At 48.7% G+C, this 23,219-nt stretch overlaps 10 protein-coding genes across 10 annotated transcripts; 6 read left to right on the top strand and 4 right to left on the bottom strand.

Moving 5' to 3' along the window:
* Nucleotides 1-1,307: 1,307 nt before the first annotated feature.
* Nucleotides 1,308-2,263, top strand: Aud_002044 (SDR family NAD(P)-dependent oxidoreductase; the record flags this gene model as incomplete). The annotated part of the gene is made up of 4 exons (XM_043296046.1): nt 1,308-1,328; nt 1,382-1,820; nt 1,890-1,976; nt 2,037-2,263. The coding sequence occupies 4 exons, from the start codon at nt 1,308-1,310 to the stop codon at nt 2,261-2,263; spliced, it is 774 nt and encodes a 257-aa protein (XP_043151981.1).
* A 20-nt stretch (nt 2,264-2,283) lies between these two features.
* Aud_002043 (FPP/GGPP synthase family protein) lies at nt 2,284-3,451 on the bottom strand (the record flags this gene model as incomplete). Its single annotated transcript, XM_043296045.1, has 4 exons — nt 2,284-2,728; nt 2,786-3,112; nt 3,162-3,316; nt 3,371-3,451. The coding sequence occupies 4 exons, from the start codon at nt 3,449-3,451 to the stop codon at nt 2,284-2,286; spliced, it is 1,008 nt and encodes a 335-aa protein (XP_043151980.1).
* Nucleotides 3,452-3,764: 313 nt separating this feature from the next.
* On the top strand, nt 3,765-4,532 carry Aud_002042 (uncharacterized protein; the record flags this gene model as incomplete). The annotated part of the gene is made up of 2 exons (XM_043296044.1): nt 3,765-4,273; nt 4,331-4,532. The coding sequence occupies 2 exons, from the start codon at nt 3,765-3,767 to the stop codon at nt 4,530-4,532; spliced, it is 711 nt and encodes a 236-aa protein (XP_043151979.1).
* A 217-nt stretch (nt 4,533-4,749) lies between these two features.
* Nucleotides 4,750-6,376, top strand: Aud_002041 (FAD-dependent oxidoreductase; the record flags this gene model as incomplete). The annotated part of the gene is made up of 3 exons (XM_043296043.1): nt 4,750-5,431; nt 5,486-5,862; nt 5,912-6,376. 3 exons carry the CDS (start codon nt 4,750-4,752, stop codon nt 6,374-6,376), a joined length of 1,524 nt encoding a protein of 507 aa, XP_043151978.1.
* Nucleotides 6,377-6,408: 32 nt separating this feature from the next.
* Aud_002040 (cytochrome P450) lies at nt 6,409-7,939 on the bottom strand (the record flags this gene model as incomplete). Its single annotated transcript, XM_043296042.1, has 2 exons — nt 6,409-6,756; nt 6,806-7,939. The coding sequence occupies 2 exons, from the start codon at nt 7,937-7,939 to the stop codon at nt 6,409-6,411; spliced, it is 1,482 nt and encodes a 493-aa protein (XP_043151977.1).
* A 242-nt stretch (nt 7,940-8,181) lies between these two features.
* On the top strand, nt 8,182-9,057 carry Aud_002039 (phytanoyl-CoA dioxygenase family protein; the record flags this gene model as incomplete). The annotated part of the gene is made up of 1 exon (XM_043296041.1): nt 8,182-9,057. One exon carries the CDS (start codon nt 8,182-8,184, stop codon nt 9,055-9,057), a length of 876 nt encoding a protein of 291 aa, XP_043151976.1.
* Nucleotides 9,058-9,153: 96 nt separating this feature from the next.
* On the top strand, nt 9,154-10,805 carry Aud_002038 (cytochrome P450; the record flags this gene model as incomplete). The annotated part of the gene is made up of 3 exons (XM_043296040.1): nt 9,154-9,507; nt 9,565-10,339; nt 10,399-10,805. 3 exons carry the CDS (start codon nt 9,154-9,156, stop codon nt 10,803-10,805), a joined length of 1,536 nt encoding a protein of 511 aa, XP_043151975.1.
* Nucleotides 10,806-11,018: 213 nt separating this feature from the next.
* Nucleotides 11,019-12,830, bottom strand: Aud_002037 (putative NRPS-like protein biosynthetic cluster; the record flags this gene model as incomplete). Its single annotated transcript, XM_043296039.1, has 2 exons — nt 11,019-12,569; nt 12,654-12,830. 2 exons carry the CDS (start codon nt 12,828-12,830, stop codon nt 11,019-11,021), a joined length of 1,728 nt encoding a protein of 575 aa, XP_043151974.1.
* A 1,346-nt stretch (nt 12,831-14,176) lies between these two features.
* Aud_002036 (uncharacterized protein) lies at nt 14,177-15,248 on the top strand (the record flags this gene model as incomplete). The annotated part of the gene is made up of 3 exons (XM_043296038.1): nt 14,177-14,335; nt 14,390-15,108; nt 15,161-15,248. 3 exons carry the CDS (start codon nt 14,177-14,179, stop codon nt 15,246-15,248), a joined length of 966 nt encoding a protein of 321 aa, XP_043151973.1.
* Nucleotides 15,249-21,782: 6,534 nt separating this feature from the next.
* Aud_002035 (uncharacterized protein) lies at nt 21,783-22,991 on the bottom strand (the record flags this gene model as incomplete). Its single annotated transcript, XM_043296037.1, has 1 exon — nt 21,783-22,991. One exon carries the CDS (start codon nt 22,989-22,991, stop codon nt 21,783-21,785), a length of 1,209 nt encoding a protein of 402 aa, XP_043151972.1.
* Between the last annotated feature and the right edge of the window lie 228 nt (nt 22,992-23,219).

The following is a 23,219-nucleotide window of genomic DNA, read 5'->3' as shown; positions in this document are numbered from 1 at the left end:
TGAGCATATTTCGGTGCGAGGATCAGCTCGATCCCATTCTCGGTGACAACGTAGAACCCATTTTTGGACTGTGTTGCTGTGAACTCTCGCTAACATGTAGCAGACGGGAGACCAACCTTTTCGAATCCAGCTTGTATGATTTTCTTCGCGTTTGCGTAGTATCGCTGCTTCGCCTTGGTGAAAAAAAATTCCCAGCGCTTGGGCCCGTTTACAAGAGGTAGTTGAGGTGTAGATGGGCGGGAGATAGTTAAGGAAAGAACGATAGCAATCAAAAACGATGCGATAATAATTGTTGTGGTCTGCTCAACATCTCTGAGGGATGTAAATATGGTGGAAATCATGATATCTTGTCTGTCCGGCGTATACTCTGGTCGCGCAGCAGGCAGTCTGAAATTGCAACCGGGGAGCAGTCGACTGGCTATTAGCAGATCTCTGGGTATCGGTATAAGATGGCGCCTCGATAACAGACAGGTATCGTCGAAAAACCCAATACTAAAGCAAGGGGGATAGTCTACGGCAAGTCATTGAAACAAAACCAAAAGAATATAAATCAATGTTTATATACACCGCTAGAAGTTCCACCTAAGTAGAATCACATTTCCATACCATTTGGTATCCCTACTATATGATGACACGATGATTTAGGATAGTTTAATATAGTAATTTAATATCCCTACTGTATAACGATTTAGTTAATATCTAGTGGTTACTAAGATACAAGGGAATAGTCATCTCTATCAGGGGTTAGTTATAAAGATAGTACAGAGAGACATATGTATACAAAGTTACAACCTTTGACAACTACCATATTTTAATAAATGTTTAACCTCCCCACCCTTCCTTAGATATTAAACCAATAGCCTAGATACAGACTAATTTGATAATTACCATATATTTCATATAAAAAAATGGATTTTCTATGGTATATTAAGCAATAGGGATATTATTATAATAATCCCATGTGCCTAAGAGAACAGAGATTAAAATTTGAAAAAGTTAGGTGCTTATTGCTGGCTGAAAAATTGTAAAATCCCATTTTTCTAATCATTGATTTATGTTGTTCTATTTTGGGTTTGTTCCAATGGCTTGCCGTACTAATCCATCTACGTGGTTTCTAGCTCAGAGCGGATGAACCACCCCCTTGCTGCCGCGAAAAGGAATAGAAATTGTCCTGTCCGGCTGGCCAAAGCCAAAGATGGAGTGGCCAGTGGCCCCAATAATCTTGTCGAAGAGTCTGCGTTTGCTCGGTTCGTGTTTCTCTAGGTGCAATCCTCGTCCGTTCGTGCAAAGAAGAAATGACTATTACGATGGGCTGTCTCCAGAATCGCGTGAGTACTGCGCTACTAACCACCGCACGACGGTAAACTAACCCTCAGTGCAGGTCGCAATAATCACTGGTGCCTCGTCAGGAATAGGGCTAGCTGCCGCAGTAGCTGCCCTAGAAGCTGGGGCCAGTGTCTTCGCCGTCGACATATCGCCCTTTCCAGCCGCTCTTGACGCCAGTGACAAGTGTCGGACACTGCAATGCGACCTTACAGGCCCTGACGCGCCAAGGAAGATTGTTGAAGCCTGTACCTCTGCCTTCGATGGCCGTATTGACATTCTGATGAATATTGCTGGCGTAATCGACCATAATGCTAGCGTGGACGCCGTCACGGACGCAGACTGGGATCGGTGTCTGGCTGTCAACCTTACGGCGCCGGTAAAACTGATGAGAGAGGTTATCGGAGTTATGAGGAATCAGAAGTCCGGGGTTATTATAAACATGGCGAGCCGGGCTGGAATGAGTGGTGCCGCGGCAGGCGTAGCCTATACGGCGAGTGCGTTTCTCTTCGCTCCATTGAACACAGTTCAAGGCCGGCTCTAATATGGGCTCTAATATGGAATAGGTAAGCATGGTCTTATCGGAGCGACGAAGAACGTCGCTTGGAGATTCAAAGGGGAGAATATCCGGTGCAACGTGCTGTGTCCGGGGGGTATGATATTCCTTTCTTTTCCAGGGCGCGTGGATTCACAGTTCGTCTGACTATCAGCAGGCGTCGCAACCGGGATACTAAATAGTGTTGATCCAGCTAGGTTTGACCAGGAAGCCACATCAATGCTCAAGCCTATCTTTTCCGCCGTGTACGCAAACCGGGCAGATGGATATGGGGTCATGATGCCGGGCGAAGTAGCGTCTACTATTGTGTTTTTGTGCTCCGATGAGGCTTCTCGAATCAACGGAGCTGTCCTTCCCATTGACGATGGCTGGTCTACTATATAATCACACTACTCTGTTGGACTTCACGACCCCTCCCTGCAAGTTACACAATGAGAATATGAACTGTCCTGTTTGATCTCCAGTACATCCAGGAACTCGGCGACACCTTTGCCCTCCGAGGCGCCAGTCCCAGTCGTAGGGCGCGCAATTTCCTGGAGCATCAACCTCACCTCTGTGGCCAGTTCTGCTATCCTTGCGCGGCAGTATGCAAAGCTCCCCGCAGCTTCCATAATACTTATCGCGTATCTCTTGACAGTCACGTCTTCCGTCTTCTGCTTGAGGATGTTGAGGAGCTGTAGGCTCTGCGCGCCATACCGGATTGCATGAATTATAGGAAACGAGAACTTGCCCTCCGTCAAATCCTCCCCGAATCCCTTATTCTGAATGTACGTCCCGCTCTGTAGATTCTGGTAGTCATCGCGAATCTGAAAGATGACGCCCATCAAGTCGACAAGAGGGACGTAGTCGCTGTTCGCTCCAATTAGCCGGTCCAGAGTCTTTGTCCTTAGCGAGTGGGGCACTCACTGTTTGCTATTGCTCGAACACTGCATCAGCTTAATTGCGAGCCGAAACAGCCCTCCCGTTTTATCAGCCACCATTTCGAGATATTCTTCTTCGGACGGGCATGTCAGGGTGTCCCGCCAGTACAGGTCCATCCCCTGACCACGGTGCAGCCGAAGAAGTTCCTCTGTGAATATCTGAATTGCGCGGGGGTCATTCAGCTTGTGTAGCTCATGTTGGGCTTCGAAATATGCACTGTTTGCTGAGTTGATCGTCTGTGCAATTCCAAAGATACTGTGAGCGACCGGTTGACCCCGCCGGAGCTTGGAGGAGTCCTGAATGTCATCAATCCTGCAAAAGTCAGACACCTCGGCATGTCACGAGCTACGAAGATGCTTACAGTAGTGAGGCAGTGTGCAAGAGCTCGATCACTCGTCGGATAAGATCGAGTTTGTCCGGTGAGACGTTGAGCCATTCGTTGAAAGCCTCGATCAGGCGGCTGCGGAGGTCTTTTCCCGGTAGAGACAAGAGGTAGTCTATAGGGGCTGCTATGATCTATCTTTCCTTAGTTTGATACTGTGAGAACAACGGAGGATTTGGTTTGGGCACCTGTTCCGGGCTCAATTTTGCACTCTGTCGAGTGTCGCCCTCAACGGCCGGAACTAGAGGCGTGGTGATGCTTGGAGCCATCTTGAGGGCGAAATTGAGAGAAAATTCACCACTGGCGTGTTCAGAATTTATCACGATAATCTATCGATATGATGGGTCATACTTGGCATTGGATACAGCCATAGTCTGTCGCACACCGAAGCCGGAGCGCACCTTGCAAGGGGGCTCAAAAGCAAAAACGCTGCATATTACCTTGCAACAGAGCTGTCGATGCAAGGGTCTGGCTCCCTCACATCCAGAGAGGCTTCTTCGTAAGTATCCCTAATTTAATCACGCTGGGGTTCCTATAATTTGAGGATCAAGCGATTACCCTCCGGCAACTACCAAAGCAATAATGGACTCATTAGACTTCACCAAAGCCCCCCAATCCTTCCAATCGGTCAAATGGATCTCTGACGCACTTCTTTTTGCTATGGCAGCAGGCTGGCTGACGTGTTATATCGCCACGATCCGCACCGCTCGCCGCGATGATGCCTGTTGGGTACCGATCGTCCCTGTATCCTGCAACCTCGCCTGGGAGCTCGTCTACGCCATTCTCTACCCACCGCCGCGCCTCCAGATAGTCACTGCTTGGTTTACACTAAACCTTGTTGTAGTATCTACCGCTCTCAAATACAGCCCTGAATCACGGGGGAATTCGCCTCTGCGCGGGTATCGGTTACATGTCTGCTTCGTCATTGTTACAGCTCTTTGGGCTGCTGGACATGTCTGCCTTGCAAAGGTCGTGGGCCCTCTGACAGCATTTTACTATGGCGGGCTGGCTTGTCAAATCATGACTAGTGCGACGGCGCTGTGTGGGCTCGTGAGATCGTGGCGATCGAGTGGCGCGAGTTGGCTCATCTGGTAGGTTCTCTCCCCCATTCAAATACCTTCTTTGTCCTTGTTCTAACTGAGTGGTAGGGCGTCTCGCGTTATTGGTACGGGCAGTGCCATTGCTGGAGTCTTTTTCCGTGCACACTACTGGCCAGATCTGTGGGCATGGACGATGAATCCGCTGATTTACTGGGCGGCTGCGGCGTTTGCTATCTTTGATGGGGCGTACGCCTTCTGTTTCTGGTCTGTCAGACAGGCTGAAGTAAGGGCTGGTTTCAAGGAAGAATGACTTGGTTACATCCAATGTGGCGTCTTATTGAAGCAAGGGATGAACTGGCGGTGACTCGAACTGAAAACTAATTGAAGGGGATGCAATGGACGATTCTACGCGCGTGGACTAGATCTGACGTAAAGTCTGCCCCCGTATAGTGCAGAGAGCGTTACATCTAAGTTACTATATGCCCCGAATTCTCATCACTGTATGGCTAGTTATACTGAATGTTCTAATGGCCGGAAAGCCTGCGAGAGACGAGCTAAGAATCCTAATAATTGGCGGCTCCATCGCCGGCTTAACGCTCGCCCATGCTCTATCTGCGCTAAACATCTCCCTCCAAGACAATCCCAGTGCCAAAACAGTGATAAAATACACGGTGCTTGAGAAGCGTTCGTCATTTACTCCTCAAGAAGGCGCCTCTATCGGAATCCTCCCTCATGGCGGCCGGATCCTTGACCAACTAGGCCTCTTTCAGAGCGTTCAGGATGAAATCGAGCCCCTACACAAAGCACATCTTCGCTTTCCGGGCAAAAATGGGTATGTTGCAACAAATGAGTCTCCACGGGTCGTGGGCGATAGGTTTGGGTTGCCGTTTGCCTTTTTGGAAAGGAGGACCTTGCTCTGTATTCTTACAGAGGGACTCGGGATTGGCGGACGGGCTGAGCAACCGGGAAAAGTGACGAGAAAAGGAGGAGAAGGAAGTCACGTTCTCTGTGACAAGGAGGTTGTGCGGATTGAGTTTGTCAAGGATAAAGGAGACGAACAAGAAGCGGTCTTGGTTAGAACGAAGGATGGAGGGCTTTATAAAGGGGATCTGGTGGTGGGTTGTGATGGGGTGCATAGCATTGTGCGCAGAGAAATGTGGAGGATCTCTGCCGAGGAGGGACAGAGCATAGAACCAGGAGAGAAGAAAGGTCTGTAGCACATCCTCCTTGAAAAACGCAGAAAGCGGCTCAAAAGTTTGACAGGCCTCTCAGCGGAGTATGCGTGCATTTACGGGATTTCCTCTGCCGTGCCCGGATTTGAGGCGGGCGAGCACGTTGCCAGCCTCAACAACAAGCGGTCTTTCTTGACTTTCCCAGGAAGCCACGATCGGACGTTTTGGTTTCTGATCTGGAAGCTTGACCGGAAATATGTCTATACCGATGGCGATATGCCTCGTTTCACAGCAGCCGATACGGCATCCGTGGTCGAGAGATACGCGGAGGACATTATCTGGGGCGAGGTGACGTTTCGCGACCTCTGGGATCGGAGAACAAGACATAACATGACAGTCCTCGAGGAAAACGTCTTTGGTACTTGGCACCACAAGCGCATAGTATGCATTGGAGACAGTATACACAAGGTACGTGACATCCATCGTCTATCCCCAAGTCGCAGCTTAGAGAAGGCAGATGGCCCCCAACACCGGACAAGGTGCCAATTGCGCCATCGAAGACGCCGCTAGCCTTGCGAATCTACTCCACGAGTTTCTCATCTCCGGCCAGGTCGGGAAACCAAGCACGGAGCAGCTTGATGAGCGGTTGAGGCAGTATACAGTTGAGCGAAATGGGCGTGTGGACAAAATATACAGCGTGGCGCGGACGGTCGTCCGTTTACATGCTCGCGATACTTTCTACCTGCGATTCTTCGGCAGGTATGTGCTGCCATACTCCGGCGATATGCCAGCCAGGGCTGCGTCAAAGGCTATCAAGGGGGCTCCAAAATTGGACTTTATACCTGTATCAGCCAGGGTCGCCAACGGGTGGAATGAAGATGGTACGGGTGGTGGAAGTATCATGTTACGCGTTGTTCTCGGATTGATACTTGTACTGGGAGCAAGTTGGACATGGAAAATAGTCGATAATCCACTCAGCTAGCTGCACAATAAGTGGACGAGAGCTGTTCCTAATTACCTTGCCCTTTCCCTTCTGCGCAGCCGACAGAGCAACGGCCCCTTGTCCCATAAACCATACGTCTTCTGTACATGCCAGTTTTCACTCTCAGGGCACAGCTCCAGGTCGAATTCCCAAAGCACTCTCGCAAGGGCCGTTCGCATTATTGCGTATGCTAGGTTCTTGCCAATGCAGTTGCGTGGCCCGGCCGAGAAGGGTTGGAATACCTCGCGGTTGTCGTTGTAGAAGGGCGACGCTGGGTTATTGGTCACTTCTGGATCCCAACGTTGCGGGAGGAAGCAATCGGGGCGGTGGAAGTTGAATGGCGAGGTGTAGGCTGCGAATTGGTGGAGGCCGACCTGGATCTGCTTTCTGTTAGTTGAGGAAATTGTTGCCTATAATGTTTGGACTCACGTTAGGAGGGATGGTAAACCCCAAGAGGGTAATCGGGGATACTGTAACGCGCTGCAAACCACCGGGCACGGAGGGATAGAGTCGCAATGCCTCGTTAAGACATGCTGTTAGAAGAGGTAACTTTGCGGCAACGGCATGGAAGGTTATATCAGCTGGGGTAGTGATCGCATCTCGCAACTCATCCCGGACACGAAGAAGGACCTCAGGTGTCCGTAATAGCCAGTATGTCACCGCGCATAGCAGATCGGCTGGAGTCTCGCTACCTGCGATGATGATGACGCTGGCATTGGCCTCAATTTCCATCTTCGACATCTCGTTCTTTGTCCCCTGCTGGCGCATAATGGAGTCCACGAAGTCCGGGCGGCCTTGAACGCTCGATGAAACCGAGTGGATGCGTTTGTGAACTAACGCCCGACTATACTGCATTTGTTCCATAATCGCCTGGGATGACGTCGACATGAAAGCGAACGCGGTGCGGAAGATGACTGGGTACGCGTCCATCGCTTTGAAGAAGGGAATTAGACGCGTGTACCTGGTCATAAAGGCGACCCAGGGATGATAGCGCCCGTTGTCGAGACCACCAAAGTGCTCGCCAAATGCCAAATCACCTATTATGTCGAAGGTGGTGAGTCGATACCAGGTAACCAGATCAGCGGGCTGGCGTGCATCTGCAGAAGACTGGAGCTGTGCGATAAGCTTGTCGATATGACCCTGAATCAAGGGCTCTTGTTCGCGAGCACCTTTGATAGAGAACCCGTGGGCGAGCGCCTTACGGTATCTGGCGTGATCTCTATCGTTCGCATTGATGATATCTGCGGTGTTGCTGTTTGAGAACTTGGACTTGGGGAGGGAGTGGCGGCGGTCATGGCGGCCATAGATCTCATTCCACGCTTCAGAGGTGATGAATGAGACCTCATCGGCTGAAAACCGCACAACCGGGCCGTATCGTTCGTGCCATCGCTTGATGTCGAGATCCACGTTGCCTCGGACGGCTGATATGTGGCGCAGCAAAGGGAACGCAATCCATGGCCAGTGGCAAGGGACGCGACGCATAGGGTGGAAGTATAGGTTGCGAAGGGCTGTCCCAACGACGTATGACACCGCGAGCACGGCACAGAGCACAAGGGCTATCATCTTGCTGCTAATGAGCGGTTACCGTGCCTCTCCAACGCTCACCGCGATCTCATATGCATTATATGTCTTTTCCCACCCCTCCTTCCTCGCCCCTTGCATAGGATTGATACCACCCTCCAGAGCTTGACACACCGCTATTCAATACAGGACTTGTTGAGATTCAACTTATAGACACTGTATCCTTTTACAGAACTTCAGGAATATCTTACCTGAATGAAGTATATGGGAAGTTATCCGCCACAATGACAGTCTCACCTCGTCCTACCACCGTCCGCACTGTCGACGCCTCGACGTCTTCAGAGGAAATAAGCCAACTCATAGCGAGTGAAGGTGCCGTCATCGTGCGCCAATTTATCACCGACTCCGTCGTTACTGCTCTCAATGAAGAAGTTGAGCCCTACCTCAGTGCCACCATTACCGGCCCTCTAGCGAGCACTGGGGAACTGTACAAGAAGACCGTCGGTTCTCGCACGAAGCACATGGGAAATCTAGCCAGAATCTCATCTACATACCGCACCATTATCCTGAACCACCCCTTGATGCATGCCGTCTCTGACTCTTTCTTTACCGCGCCATTCGGTGACTATTGGGTGAATCGTGGCGCTGTGCTCCAAGTCGAACCGGGAGAGAAGGCCCAAGGTCTCCACCGCGACGACAGTCTATATGGGATTACGCGGTATCTTGGTCCGGGTGCGCCAGAGCTCATGGTTAACTTCTTTATCGCTCTTACCGAGTTCCGGGAGGACAACGGTGCGACGAGGTTGATTCCTGGGAGTCATCGGTGGAGCGAGGGGGAGCTTGCAGGTGCAGTGCCTGAGAATACCGTCGGTGCTTTGATGCAGCCAGGTGATGCCGTGCTGTATTTAGGAAGCGTGTGGCATGGCGCTGGAGAGAATCAATCAACGGAGAACCGGCGCGGGTTGAGTGTGACTATGCATCCAGCGCACTTCACACCCATGGAGGCCCACGTCGACCTGCCCAGAGATGTTCTGGAAGGAATGACGCCGCTCGCGCAGAAGATGGTTGGGTGGCGGAGTTGGTGTGGGTATCATGGAGTGCCGGTGTGGACGGTGAGGGATCGCAGAATGGAGGATGAGCTGGCCTTGAAGTCGGCATGATTGAGCCCCTTGCAGCCCGGTGCTTTTCGCTACATATATAGTTCACAGCACTGGCTAGTCCTTTGTCATGAACCACCTTCACAGACACGGAATATCATGGAGTTGTTCTACACCAATCCCTGGCTCCAGGAGTCGAGTTCCCTTGTGAAATTGAGTCTTATTGCGCTTAGCATTGTAATAGGGTATAGACTGCAGAAGGTGATCTTCTCCCCTCACTTGCAAGCTCCATTTGTAGGCTTTCGCTCTCGCTGGGAACCGCGCTGGCTTGTCGGCCTTCGGTTCTCGAAGGACGCCCTCCATCATATCCAGCAGGGATGTCGACAATACAAAAATGGCATGTTCAGGATAGCGCGCGTTGACACCGACATCCTGGCCATTCCCACCCGTTTTGTCGACGAACTACACTCCAAGCCAGATGAGCAGCTCAGTGCGATCAAGGCACATATGAAGGTATCCCTCATATTTCCCTCTGTCCACATTGTTCATTGACCTTTCGGTCTGGATTAGAACCTTCTCGGCAGGTATTCGACCATCGACATCCTGGATGAGGGAATCCTACACACCTACGTTTTGCAGACTGAACTGACCCCCCGTCTTGGGAATCTTATTCACATTGTCAAATCCGAACTGGACTTTGCACTCGCGCGTGAGCTGCCCAGCAATCTCACCGTCGACGACTGGACTCCTGTTTGTATCTACGATGTCATTCTGCGCATCGTCGCTCGCATCTCTGCACGTATCTTCGTCGGGCTTCCCACCTGTCGTAACGAAGAATGGCTCAATCTTTCTATTCACTTCACTGGGGATGTCTTCCTCACCATGGCCATCCTCCGCCGCTTTCCACGCTGGATGCGCCCGCTCATCGCTCCTATTATTCCTCGTTACTGGGCTATTCGCCGGGGCCTCGGTACGGCAGACCGAGTCATCGGCTCTCTGGTTCGCGAACGACGTGCTCAGCAAGCCGAGAACCCAGGGGATGAGAAACCGGCTGATCTACTCCAGTGGATGATGGATAAAGCTAGCCCGTCTGATGGTCGACCCGAGAAACTTGCGCACCGTCAGCTCATCCTCAGTCTTGCAGCCATCCATACAACCACCGCCTCGGCAACTCAGGCTGTTTACGATCTCTGTGTCTATGGAAACTATGTTGAACCCTTGCGTCGTGAGGTCCTTCAGGCCGTCGCAGAAGATGGCGGTGAATACAGAAAGACGACTCTTACCAAGATGTGGGACCTCGACAGCTTCATCAAGGAGGTTCAGCGCTTAAATCCGCCAGCTCTACGTTCGTTGTCCCCTACCTTCTCCTAGAGTGTAAAGTAACCGCCGACTAACCCCAGTTAGTGAGCTTCCAACGCATCGTCATGCGCGATCTCACCCTATCTGACGGCACAATTCTCCCCCGAGGGACGCATCTGGCGGTACCAGCTGCAGATATTACAAAGGAAGCAGAGTACGACCCAGAATTCGACGGATATCGCTACTCTCGGCGGCGTAGGGCCCACCCTGCCGAGGCACACCGACATCAGTTTGCCACCACAGACCAAACAAGTCTTCACTTCGGCCATGGGAAGTACGCTTGTCCGGGTAGGTTCTTTGCTGCCAACGAGATCAAGATGATCCTGGCCCATTTGCTGGTCGGGTATGAATTCCGTTTACCTGATGGGAAGTGCCGGCCGGGCAATACGATGATCGATGAGGTACTTTTGGTGGATACCCAGGCAAAAGTTTTGATGAGGCGGCGTATGTGATCAGTACACTTAACTAGCTCGCATTTATATGCTATAGTGGTCTAGCACAGTACAGTACAATTTGTGGGTCTTCCAAGCCACTAAGCACGCCCCTAAGCTGATTGGTTATTTCTATTTATTTAAGGTAGACATCTATGTATTTTAACTTCCTGTACTCTTCTGTATTGGTCTTTTGTCCAATCAGCTAGGGGGGCAGTAACTCGCGGATTCTCTCTAGTTCGCCCGGAGCAAGGCTGCCAACTCCTCGCGCTGCCGATCCAATCTAGCCAGCTTCGACCGAGCAGGCTTCCCAATATCTGTTCGCGGAATGCTATCGACAAAGACTACGCCCCCTTCTAAAGCTTTATAACTGGCCAGGTGTTGCTGCACAATGGCGCAGATCTGCTCCTCGGTTACTCCCCCTTGCATCGCCCCCTTACTGCCTTCCCCTTTCAACCGAACCACGTACGCCCTGGGCGCTTCCTCTCCATCACCATCCCCTGTCTTCACTCCTAGAACTGCCACATCTGCTATCCTCGCCTCTTTCTCCAGCAGTAGCGCCTCAATCTCCGCCGGCGCTACCGAGTACCCTCTCACCTTGATCAGCTCTTTTGTCCGACCCACAATAAACCAGTGCCCATCTTTCTCGTAGACCATATCGCCTGTGGGAAACCACCCCTCCTCGTTCACAACTGCGTCACTCCGCCCTTTGTATCCGGACAAGACCCCTGGTCCGCGAATGTAGAGTTCTCCTGCCGCTGGCTGCTCTGCATCTCCTGTTTCATTCCGCTGCCCAACCACATCATCCCCGGTCGGATCAACAAGCTTCACCTCATAGCCCTCCAGCAGAGTCCCCAGACTTCCCGGATAGGCCCGATCCCCATACCGATTCTGAAAAACCACTCCCACCTCCGTCATTCCCCACAGTTGACTCACACACGCATCTGGATGCAAGACTTCCTCGCATCGTTGCAAGGAGGCCGCGTCCACTGGCGCACCCGACACTCCAATATACCGTAATGATGCGAGGCTCTCCCGGATTCGCCGATTAGACTTGCCCGCCTGAGCAATCATCTGCACCGCCACCGGGACGAGATAGGTCTCGTTTATGTGGAACTGCTCTACGGCCGCAATGAACTCGGCGAGGTCGAATCGCGGTAGAATGTACAGCGGCTCACCGTAGCGCAAGGGGAAGAGGTTGTTCCAAAAGTCACCGAAGGAATGGTAGGCAGGGAGGGCAAGCAGGCGGCGAACTGAGCTTGCATTTGCGTCTAGACCTTCGTCGGACATGTAACGAGGTGTGTAATGGACGGTCAAGTGGTGCGAAATGATGGTATGGTGCGTCCGAATCGCTGCTTTGGGGAGCCCGCTTGTACCGCTGGTGGTGAACATTGCTGCTGGGGTCGATCTGGCCAGTTCGACTGTGGGGATACGAAGCCAGGGGGTTGATCCGTGGGTTGCTAGTGCAGTGAGGTGGTATTCTGACATCGACTCGGTTGATATGCTTTCTTTGTTTGCCCAAGGCAGAGCGTGGTCAATATCTTCATTTGCGAAAGTGATGAGCTCCTCGATGGCAGTCTCGGTGACAAGGCAGATTTGACGCGGCAGAGAGGAAGATTCGCACACGTCTCGAACCATGGAGAGGGTGCTCTCTGCCGTCAAAATGATTCGAGGATCAGACAGCTTCACAAAATGCTCGAGCTCGTGGCGTGAAGACGTAGGGCTACAGCCCATGTAGACGCCCCCAGCACCGACAATTGCAAGATAGACGGCGGAATGAAGGATCTAGCATCCGTCAGATGAGCCTTCGTTGGGAGGCCGGGGTAGTTGTACATAATTGTCCATTTGAACAAGCACGCAGTCGCCTACCTGAACATGATGAGCCTTGAACCCGGCAATCAGCGCGCAGACGAGTCGCTTAAACGGCCCTGCACTGAGCGCGCGAGAAGGGTTTTTGGCGTCTATGAATATCGGTGATCGTTCGCTGTGTTTGAATGGGCCGTTGAAGGCAAAGCTGACGAGGTCGTAGGAGTCGGAATCGGTCATTGTATGCGCGGATAGATGACTTGCTGGATAATAAACAGAGAAGGGAAGGAATCAAAGTGACGGTTCTTATACGTTTTTTAAAGTGGTGGGGCCATATATATCTGCTGAGTCCCCTATTTTGGCCGCCGCAGATACCCGACAAATTTGCTTAATGAACCAAATTTTATATATAACCAGGGGCAATGCCAGCAGCACTTCCGAGCTAGGTGAAAACCAAGTACGATAGATACATCCATCAAGACGGAACACTCCTGCAGTATGTAGAGAGGTACATGCCTCGAGAAGATCGATTAAACGATAGGGTTCGTAATGATTCTTTGTGAGGTCCAAAGGTCCTACATGGTATGGCCGATTATTTCTCGCGCCCCTTGAGTCCTCTGCGGTCGTGATGTCCTTGGCTTCCTTATGAACTCCGTCGTACCATGCAAGCTGGGTTACACTACCTAGATGCATGTCTCTCGACCCACTATGAGGAGTCTGAGCAGGAAGGGCAATCTTGTTAGGGACATATAAGGCCCTAATCGGATGGTTGCTCTCTTTACTGTACAGCATCCATTCTCTCGTCTGAGTCGCCTGGGTAGAAAATGATGCAGTTCTAGACCCCTTGCAGAACGCGGGTGGCTTAAGACACCACTGCGATGGTATAGCAAAGACAACGGTACCCAGTGCGTTACTAACCAGATGCGCAGCCGATATGCAAGGTGACCAACACACTGCCAGTCGATGAATCGCCTTTCTCCGCTACATGCAGCGATACCAGAATTCTGCCTTCTGGTACAAATACCCGCCAAAGTTGACATCTTGACGTTCATCTTCTGTATCGACTAAAGAACACCTGACATGAGTTCTGTATCACATCAGTGGCGCCAGTTGAGTGTGGCTATCATTGGCGGTGGGATCGGTAAGTGTTTTAATGTGCCTCCATTCTGTCTGCCCCTGAATTTCCTCTCTTTCCTCCACGCCAAATCTTGATGGACTTTCAGGTAGTTGACTAGAGATTCCAGGGGGCCTTGCTGCCGCAACATCTCTTCGTCGGACAGGCCACAGAGTAACAATCTACGAACGAGGAGATTACTCCGGTAGTTTAGGAGCTTCTATTAGTTGCGGTGCAAATGGAACTAAGTGGCTAAACGAGTGGAATGTCGATATCTCCCGCGGGAGACCATGTAATATTCAAAAGCTGATTCGACATACTCTCAACAGCGGAGAGATACAGAGTATCTACGATCTGTCGGAATACACAGGCAAATGGGGCTATGTGCGTCACTCTGGGCTCATTATAGTACCATCTATCCCTGCTGACGGGCCAGGGATACTATAATTTCTTCCGAGTTGACATGCATGCAATGCTGATGGAATCAGCCACTGGACCAGGATTGGGCGAACCCGCTATGTTGAAACGCTATCACAGCTGTGATTCGGTCGATCATGCAATTGGAACGGTCAGTTTCCAAAACGACGTGACTGTCAGGCATGACCTGATTATTGGTGCCGATGGCGTTGGGGTAGGTCGGCCGTGCATATGGTTCTCACTTAGTCAGTGACAGATAATTGCCTAGTCATCCGTCCGCCGAGCACTTGGGATATATCCTCAACGAAAACGGGCTACATCTACTTGCTATCATTGCGTTGTCCAGACAGCCGATGTCTGTAGGCTTGGGCTTGCAGACATGTCCCAGAATAATGCCCTGGAGTACTGGGGCGGGCAGGGGCTGGAAAAGATCGTCTTCGCTCCTTGCCGTGAAGGCGAAATCCTCTCATTTTATATATTCTTCCCTACTCCTACGAATGAAAAGGAGGAGCAGATAGAGGAGGGTTGGGATTTTGCTGGCGACCGCAGACAGCTGCTCGCACCGTTTCCCACACTCGATCCTGCCTTGCATGCGCTATTTAGCTACGCTGATCCAGTCGATATTCGACCGTGGCGGCTCTTCGCTCATGAGCCCTACCCGTATTGGACCAGAGGTCGTACCTGCATTCTTGGAGATGCCGCACATCCTATGCTCCCAGATCAGAGTCAGGGTGCATGTCAGGCAATTGAGGATGCCGCAGCTCTTGGCATTATCTTCGGACAGTCGTATCTGTATACGAATGACATACATTCCGGCTTGCGGCTCTACGAGAAAGTTCGTAAACCCCGGGCTAGCAAGGTGCAAGCAGCAAGCGCCCGAGCAAGAGAGAATATTTCGGAGAGAATTGGCTTCTCCAGTCAAAAAGGTAGCAGATGGTACGCAGTGGTTGACGAGGATCAGAAACTGACTATTGAGGAGATTAACGAGTCCGTGTTTGCCTTTCCTGAACTAAGGGATCATAGCTGACGGAGTATGTAGTTATGATATGCGTCAACACATCCGATCCCAGGCCGCACTAGAATATAGTGGTTTATGCCAAGAACGGCGTCTTGCTTCCACTTCCTAGCGGTCATATCGAACTCTCAAAACTCTTCTCTGATATCACAGGGCTCTATCTTTCTGTTTTATTAAGGCGACCTTATTTTTGTTGATTTAGACCCTGCCAAGTCTTCTCTGCCTTTTTACGTACATGTTGATCAACCAGATACCTAGAGTAGACGCACAAAAACATGTAGTGAACCATCAAAACCCGCCAGATCCCTAGATATTAAAGAAACCAAAGAAACCACGGGAGAACAACGGCAGCTAGCTGAAACGAGAGACTACCACCACGAGGCTTTTGTTCCTGTGCCTATGAGCATAGTCGGGTTGGCAGGCGGAGTTTCAGTCATTGTGGGTGCTAGTAAGTCAGGTTGGCTCGTCATTACACTTCGTAGAGCACCATTCGCTCCCAGACCAGTCGTGGGAGCCCAGTCTACACTGTGTGCGGAAGAGGTGGCAACAGTGTTGATCTGGAAGAAAGTGCGACTTATATTTTTTTAAATGGCCTGCTTCCCATCACTACCACTGATATCATGAGTGGATGTAAGTCGGCAGCCAATGATGACGCATTGGCATTCACTGTAGTTATAATATGTTGCTCACGCTAGGTTGTAGAGCAGCGTATAGCATGAGATGTTTTATATGACTTTAGTTAAACCTCTGCAATAGGATCACTGGTGCAGAAAGCTGGTTGAGCAGTCATACAATTCATGTTGGCTAAAGCGGCCATGGTACCATCCCAGCGCATTTCCATCAAGGAAACGCTGCGTATATATGTGTCAGTTGACTTCTAGTACCCGAATCTCATGGCAAACCGAGTGTATATCATTGCAAAGTACACAGGCTTCTCAAGAAGGCCAGGCGATATGTGTGCTCTTATACTCGCAGTTCCAAAAAACAGTCCATTGGGCGCTACGAGGCCATTTAAGGGGAAACATTGAGGGATCAGGAGAGTTTATGTCACCTAAAGCTTCTATTGTGTAGTGCTGTGTAGCATATAGACTGTACGGTCGGAGCGACACTCTTGTCGGATATCACATTCCACATCGGAGAGCTGACGACCCTTGCGGAAAGTGCGGAGTGTTATAGCACTGACACCAGCACCTGCTCATGGGATGGGCACCACAGTCAGGCAGGCGGAGAAGACATGGAACGCAATTTAGTTCTCTCAAACCATAGTTGGAGTGACTGCTTGAGAGCACCGGCGGATAGTTGACAGTCCTGACGTTGAAGGGCTACTTTCTTGATGAATAGGCGACAGCGCTCTGGCCACAGCCTTGTTAGTATGGGCATCTCTTTGACCTGTTGGACTACGCAATCTGCTTTCCTCTCGAGCTCAACGACTGGGAGGATATGACGAGGAGCTATACTCGCAAGTTCTAATTATGTCATGAGCTTCAGGTTAGTCAAGGCGATCATGCCATTTCTAATAGATCTGCAAGGCTTGGTTTTGATGTCGACATTTCAGAGTAGAAGACCAGCAACGGTTGGCAGCTTTAACTTCAAAAATTCATCGGTTGGACACATAGCAAGGATCTCAAGCCAGTGCGAGGCGTTCTCCCGCGACATGTTTGACACCAAGTTCTTGCACAAGGTTCCGCTGTTGTTAAACCCCAGTACAGGTGCGATGCAGGAGAGGGTTTGCAATGTTGCAGATAGCTGAGATATCACATGATGGCGGGGCGGTTCGGCGGCGTGGGGGATCCTGTTTTCGCAGATGAAATGGGTCATAAGCGGATCTTAAAGAAGCAAGATACAGTGGTAGCGAAAAGGATGGGTGATTCCGTAGGGTGCTGGCAAGGTTCTGTTTTATACTAGCGGTGACTGACAGTGCCTTAAAGGTACTCTGGCTTATGGCAGGGATGATGCAACATCTTGCGATTGGAAGGAGTAGCCATGCAGTTCTTAAAAGCAGCAGGGTAGTGTCTAGGGAACTAACTCTTTCCCAGAGAAAAGTCTGGGTAACTTAGGTTCTCAGTAAAGGTTCCTTCTCTCCTGGAAAATAGGCCTGTCACTCCTAAGAGCTTCAGCCCTCCTACCAATTAGCTAGGCACTCATAGGAATCTGGCATTATCTCACTAGAAACTCTGTATCCTGGATAGACTATAGAGTTGCATAACCGCACTGATAAGATCGAATCCAACCCTCACTGAACTCGCAGCGGTAAGGGTTTATTTCCTAGCCTAGAGAACTGCACTAGTTGCGGTTTCCCACCTCAGAATTCAAAACCATTTGGTCTAACTGTTGGTTATAATTTTTGAGGTTTTATCTATCTAGGTTAACCAACCATCACTCTTTTGCTTGGTAATCACTAATTTCTGGGATTTCTCTAGAAATATTAATATTAGTAGATAGCCTAGTATCTAGTCTATCTACTCATGAAATATCAATTCAAAATATCTAGTGATTGGTGGGATAGAAGGGAATAATAATTTCGGTCATGGGTTAGTATGAAAGTAGTGGTGGTTTATATATATGCTTCAACCTTGGAGAATCACTATAGTTAAAGAATGATTTTTAACCACCACCCATTCAACCCTATAGATATTGAATTGATATTTTAGATATAGATTAAAATGACTATAATTACTACATATTTTATATAAAGATATTGATTTTCTATAGGCATATTATTTAGTAGGCCAGAGGCATAGGAGAAATTCTGAAAACCATTAAAATTTAGACCCGAAACCAACCTAAATCAAAATTAACTCAAACTGATTCTAACCATGATTAGTTAGTGACTGCCTATCTAGGCCTAGGGGTGGATTTTACAGTGAAACTCGCACTAAATCAGAATGGATTAGAGTTAGTTCTGATTTCTAAAATTTGGACTTGAAATCGCAGCGGTTTAGTGCCATGGTTTGAACTCACCTGGAATCAGACTGAATACAACTAATTCTAAATCATCTAGATAAATTATTATTGGGCCTGTCAACCAATCCGATGTAATAGCGTTTATATGGTAAATGCATATACGCGGAATACCAAGGGAAGAAGGTCTGATTCTTCTAATCTACAATCTCATACTAGAATTTATAGACAGGAAGATGCAATGCAAATGAATGAGAATGAATGGACGAGTCAAATCGCAATATGGTCTATTTCTCGCGATCTGATTGGTCGAATCAGAATTCAAGTTGATTCCGTCAAATCCTTTACTGAATTCGGTAGCCGCTGGCTGACAACACCATTATGATCACTAAGTTCACTAAGTGAATGACTTCACCAACCCAGGTCATCTGATTTGTGGCTAGCAGTAGGTTCTCAGCCATTAGGTCACTGTGAGCCGATACTTTTACAAGTGGCGTGATGGCCATTGACGCACAGCTTATTAGACCTGGTAGGTTCTTGTGCGTGTGGTGTTTTAGACAGGTGGTGTCATATTTTTTAGCTAATTATATGCTAGTAGTTAATGCGGCCATGCATCATTTCAGCCTGTTTACTCTCGTGGTGTTAAGTGTGGTTTTTTATTTTCTACTCATGAAAACAGAACACATATGGAAGATGTGGTATGAAAATATTTTTCCTGTGGCATGGTTTGAATATAGCACATGGATCTCTAATCTGGTTTTTTTGATTGATGTTCTACCTTTCACCAAGTTCTGTCAACCCTTATGTGTAGCTGTGTACTTAGGTATTTAACTGCAACTACATATACAAGCATTCACAATGCCACGCTGTACAAGAACCTCTATCCCAGCTGTATCAGTTCTAGCTATTGCGGTTTTAGGATACAGTAGTCTAGATAATATAAAGCAGGAATTTTATTCCCCTTAGCCATCTCCATCGTTTCAGCTCCACGATCGCAGAGATAGAGGGTGCGGCTTTATCGGAAATTCTGATATATATGGCCTAGGAATATGATTAGGCATATACCTTCAGTGGATCGCGTCTTGTATCTTAAACACATACTTCATTTGCCCGCTCAAACATCCAGGTCTGCTTAATAGTTATTTAGTCTTTAACAGCGCCCTCCTTATAGCTACATTCATTGTTACAGCCCAACCACTCAATACTTATATAGCCAAGATTTATATCATATTTTTCATGATATTCAATGGGTGGTCAATAGTGTTCCCTATCCATCGTCAGGATCATGCAATAAGCATACAAAATGAGTTCTGGGAAGTTGGTGCAAGAAGCACTTTGACTTTCATCCTCAATCTAATCTGGGCAACATATGCTTCTTAGTTCTAGATTGCCAGAGTCAGCTCAACATTTCAGGAGACCCCTTGTGGCACAAAGCTCTTTTTATTTACTGAAGTTAATATATCACCTAGCACAGGTGGACTTTTGGCTGCAAGAATCATTTTAGGTGCGGCTAGCCTGTTTATAATAATCACAATATCTATAACCATACTTAGAGGGCTAGTCACGCGCCTAAGAATTTTCTTCTCTCCCATCACTAAATCAGTAATCTGGAACTTATTTCTACCCAGAAGGATGAGAAGAAAGTGGGATATACAGAGCCATCCACAGCTTCCATGGCTAAATGCAGTGCTGGAAAAAGCTTGAGGACTGCTATGTCAGTGACTAGATTCTTTCTAAGCACATTAACAGCAAGTATTAGAAACTCTGGGTGCTAATCTATGATTGCAGAGAGCCTAGGAGTGTGTTATAGGTTAAGGTCCTAATGGGTATATACTTTTGCACGCCCCTAACTTTTTAGTAGTTCTATTAACCTAATGCATTCTCTTCACAGGATTGCAGAAACACCTAAGGCGTTCCACATTCAACAGAAGTGGTATGGCAGTATAGCTCTATTCAGTACTATTATATTAATTTTAGCTATAGAGCTCACTCTTTTGTGGAATAATATTGAGGGCGTCTATTCAATATCATCTACTGGTCAACTTATTGCATTCATCATTGGGTTAGGCCCGTTGATCATAACTATATATAGTGTTCTGAAGGAGACTGCAGAGGCTATAAGTGCTAAGATGCAGATCAGCATTATTATATTAGTTATAGCTAATAATCAACCTCCTTAGTCACTACCACCACCGCCAGGAGCAGAGCAGTTTGAATTAGAGCCACAACCAACACACCAATCACATGCCCTAAGAGATGTTTTAGAATCTCCTATATAGGTCCCTTCTGCTTCCTTAATAGTACCATCAAATTTTTATTTATGGTGGTGGGCTTGGCCCAGATTAGGAACAGAGCCTGGTGTGACTATGGTGGGGGTTAGGCTAATCAGCTCATCCTCATAATCAACGCGTGCGCCACAATGAATGACGCCAAGTGGAAGGGTCCAAGGCTAGTGACCAGTGAGTATCAGCTGTGGGAGCACTCAGCTATAAGCCACACTTAGTGGACCATTCCACCGACAAAAGCCTCTACATTCTCATCAACGTTCAATATATCGGCTAGTGAGTAAGGCTGTCCTTTGAGCTAAAACTTATCTCTTTTCTGCACATCCTCTTGGCACTGGTAGACAGCAGATTTGCAGGCATTCATGATGACCACCTTGCTTAACTCATCCAGATTACGGCTTGTGTCTAGGTGGGTGATTAGCCTGGCGCCTTTACAAAATTCGCGAGTAAAGAAATCATCCTAAGACTTAAAGCCCCAGCATCCCATTTTATCAGCAGGAATACACACATAAATTTCCTTGTACTTTTTATTTCTGCCATAGGGCCAATATAGAGCAGCTTTCTCTGTTATGATCTTCAGATGCTCCTCCTCAAACCAGGACAGAGAGCCGACTGTAACTTTGGGCTTTTAAGACAGTCACCATGGGCTGTGAGGATCTGTCTAAGACAGCCATTAACCTTGCTATTTTTGATGAACTGATATTTACTTTTAGTTGCCATGGGCCAGTTGAAGACTGCATTGAAGGGGACCCTAATTAGACTAATTTTAGACTTATCATGGTCCCAGATCTTCAGCACTCCGGCATACCAAATGTGTGGTAGTGTTTCACTGGCAAATACTAAGCATGGAGAGGAAAGCGAATAAATATATATAGAAAGTGTAAACAATCAGATATATAGGTGCCCCATAATAAGCAAAACTGTCAACCACTCTCAGTAGGGTGAATAAGGTGATGATGATGTAGCCATCACCTTCAGTACTTCAATCCAGGGCTTTGTAGAAACAGAAAACTAAAGCTTGAGCTCTTCTATAACAGCCTCTTGTAGAGGCACTTAGAGGTATACTTTAGAGATGCAATTAACAGAGTGAACTAGGCTATAATTACATGGGCAGGAATAGAAGATATTTAGCACTAAGGATTAACACAGACTTCGAATGCAATAAATTACTATGTCAACGCCCATTCTTTCTCCCATGCTCCCTTCCTGGTCACCTTCTCCAGACCATGAATCAAAAGCACTTGAGAAGTGATATTATACTTAATAGACTTGACCTTCTGGCCATTGAACCTGACCTCCAATGGCACCTTCTTGACACCTAAAACCATCACCATGTCTAAATTATTCCGTTCTTTCTAAGAACCAGCAACTGATGCAACCAGCGTCATACTGGATAAGGCAATGAAATTAACATTAAGAATTTCCTCTGCCCTGATACTCTCCCCATCATCCAGGTAAAGCTAACCTACTACATCCCCCTTGTCATCCAGCGCAATAAGCAAAGACCACAGCGTATTCCTCGCCTCGCGTGTCATCAGCACTGGCTCCTGCATTGGAATGACATGCCCGCCCCGAATAAAAACTGGGATATGGCCCAGCAGCGCTGGAATGGTCATGTTCTTCCCTGGCTGGGCATAATCTATCTCACGCTCTGTGTACCAGTCATACCACTTCTTACCATGCGCCAAATTAGGAAAAACTCCCTTGACTATATTCTCCTGTGGCGCTAAAATAGGAATAATCATAAAGGCTAGACTAAGCAGGAACTGCATCTCGACGGCCGCCAGAGACAGATCATCTAGGAACTCCCACGCCAGCGCGCGCATGACCATCGAACCCGTGGCATGAGCCTGATACATCAGCATGTACATATACAGGAGAATAGAATAATGGATCTTCATTGCGTCCTGTGACGCCTTAATAACCGAGGCCCAGCGGTATGGTTCTTGCGGGATAGCAGCCAGCCAGTTGTGATTGTGGTAGAAGGGGAAAAAAGCAGAGAGCTGCATCCACTGGTTACAGAGTTCCTCATCAGTGTTTCCGTCGAAGCCGCATGTGTCGACGCCGAACATGGGTATTCCATATAATGAGAAGGAGAGGGCGTGGGGGATGGATAAGTACATATATCCCCATTTGGCGTAGTTATCTCCGCCCCAGTGGCCAGCCCATTGGCCAGAGCCTGCGAAAGTTGAGCGGCCGATAATGAAGGGGTGTTTTTTCAGACTAATGGCGAGGAGCCTATGGTAAGTCGCGTTGATGATTTGATGCCCATACAGGTTGTGGACGTCGTATTCAAGAGTTCCGTCGACGTGGGTGGCGTTGGGGGAGATGGCATGAGCTGCCAGGTCGTGGCCGGATTGGATGTTATTGATCGCGTAAGGAGGGTAGTTGACATTGCGGGCACCAGGAGTAGGAGTTGTACGTAGATAGGTGATCACCATGGATATGACGGGGCCTTGAGTAGCAGAATTGGCCGCGTCCTGGCTTAAAGCAGCTGTGGATGCTAAGGCAGCTTCTGTAGCGTTTGTGATGTTGAATCCTTCCGGGTAATCAAACAGAAGGTATCCAGGATCACCGGGCAGCTTGAACGGGGGATGGGCAGGATTGCGAGTAATGAGATCAGACCCACAGCTGCCCACGCAGAATGAAGAAGCCTCGTTCATATCCATCCAGATGCCGTCAAAGGCTACCTTCTCATGGTACTTGGCGAGTTCGTTAGCCCAAAATTCCACCGCTTTGGGATGCGTATCTGCTTAATGGAGATAGTGTCCGCCAAATCTCCGCCCAATCCCCGCCCTGACACTAGATGTGGGAATTTGGACTCCTACGGGATTGCCGATAGAGATAAAACAACTTACAAACTCCACTCCAAGTCTATCAAGTAATTACTAATAAGA

The sequence above is a fragment of the Aspergillus udagawae genome (assembly GCF_001078395.1).
Source record: "Aspergillus udagawae IFM 46973 DNA, scaffold_10, whole genome shotgun sequence".
NCBI classification, from domain to species: Eukaryota; Fungi; Ascomycota; class Eurotiomycetes; order Eurotiales; family Aspergillaceae; genus Aspergillus; species Aspergillus udagawae.
This window is presented reverse-complemented; position numbering and strand designations above follow the sequence as displayed.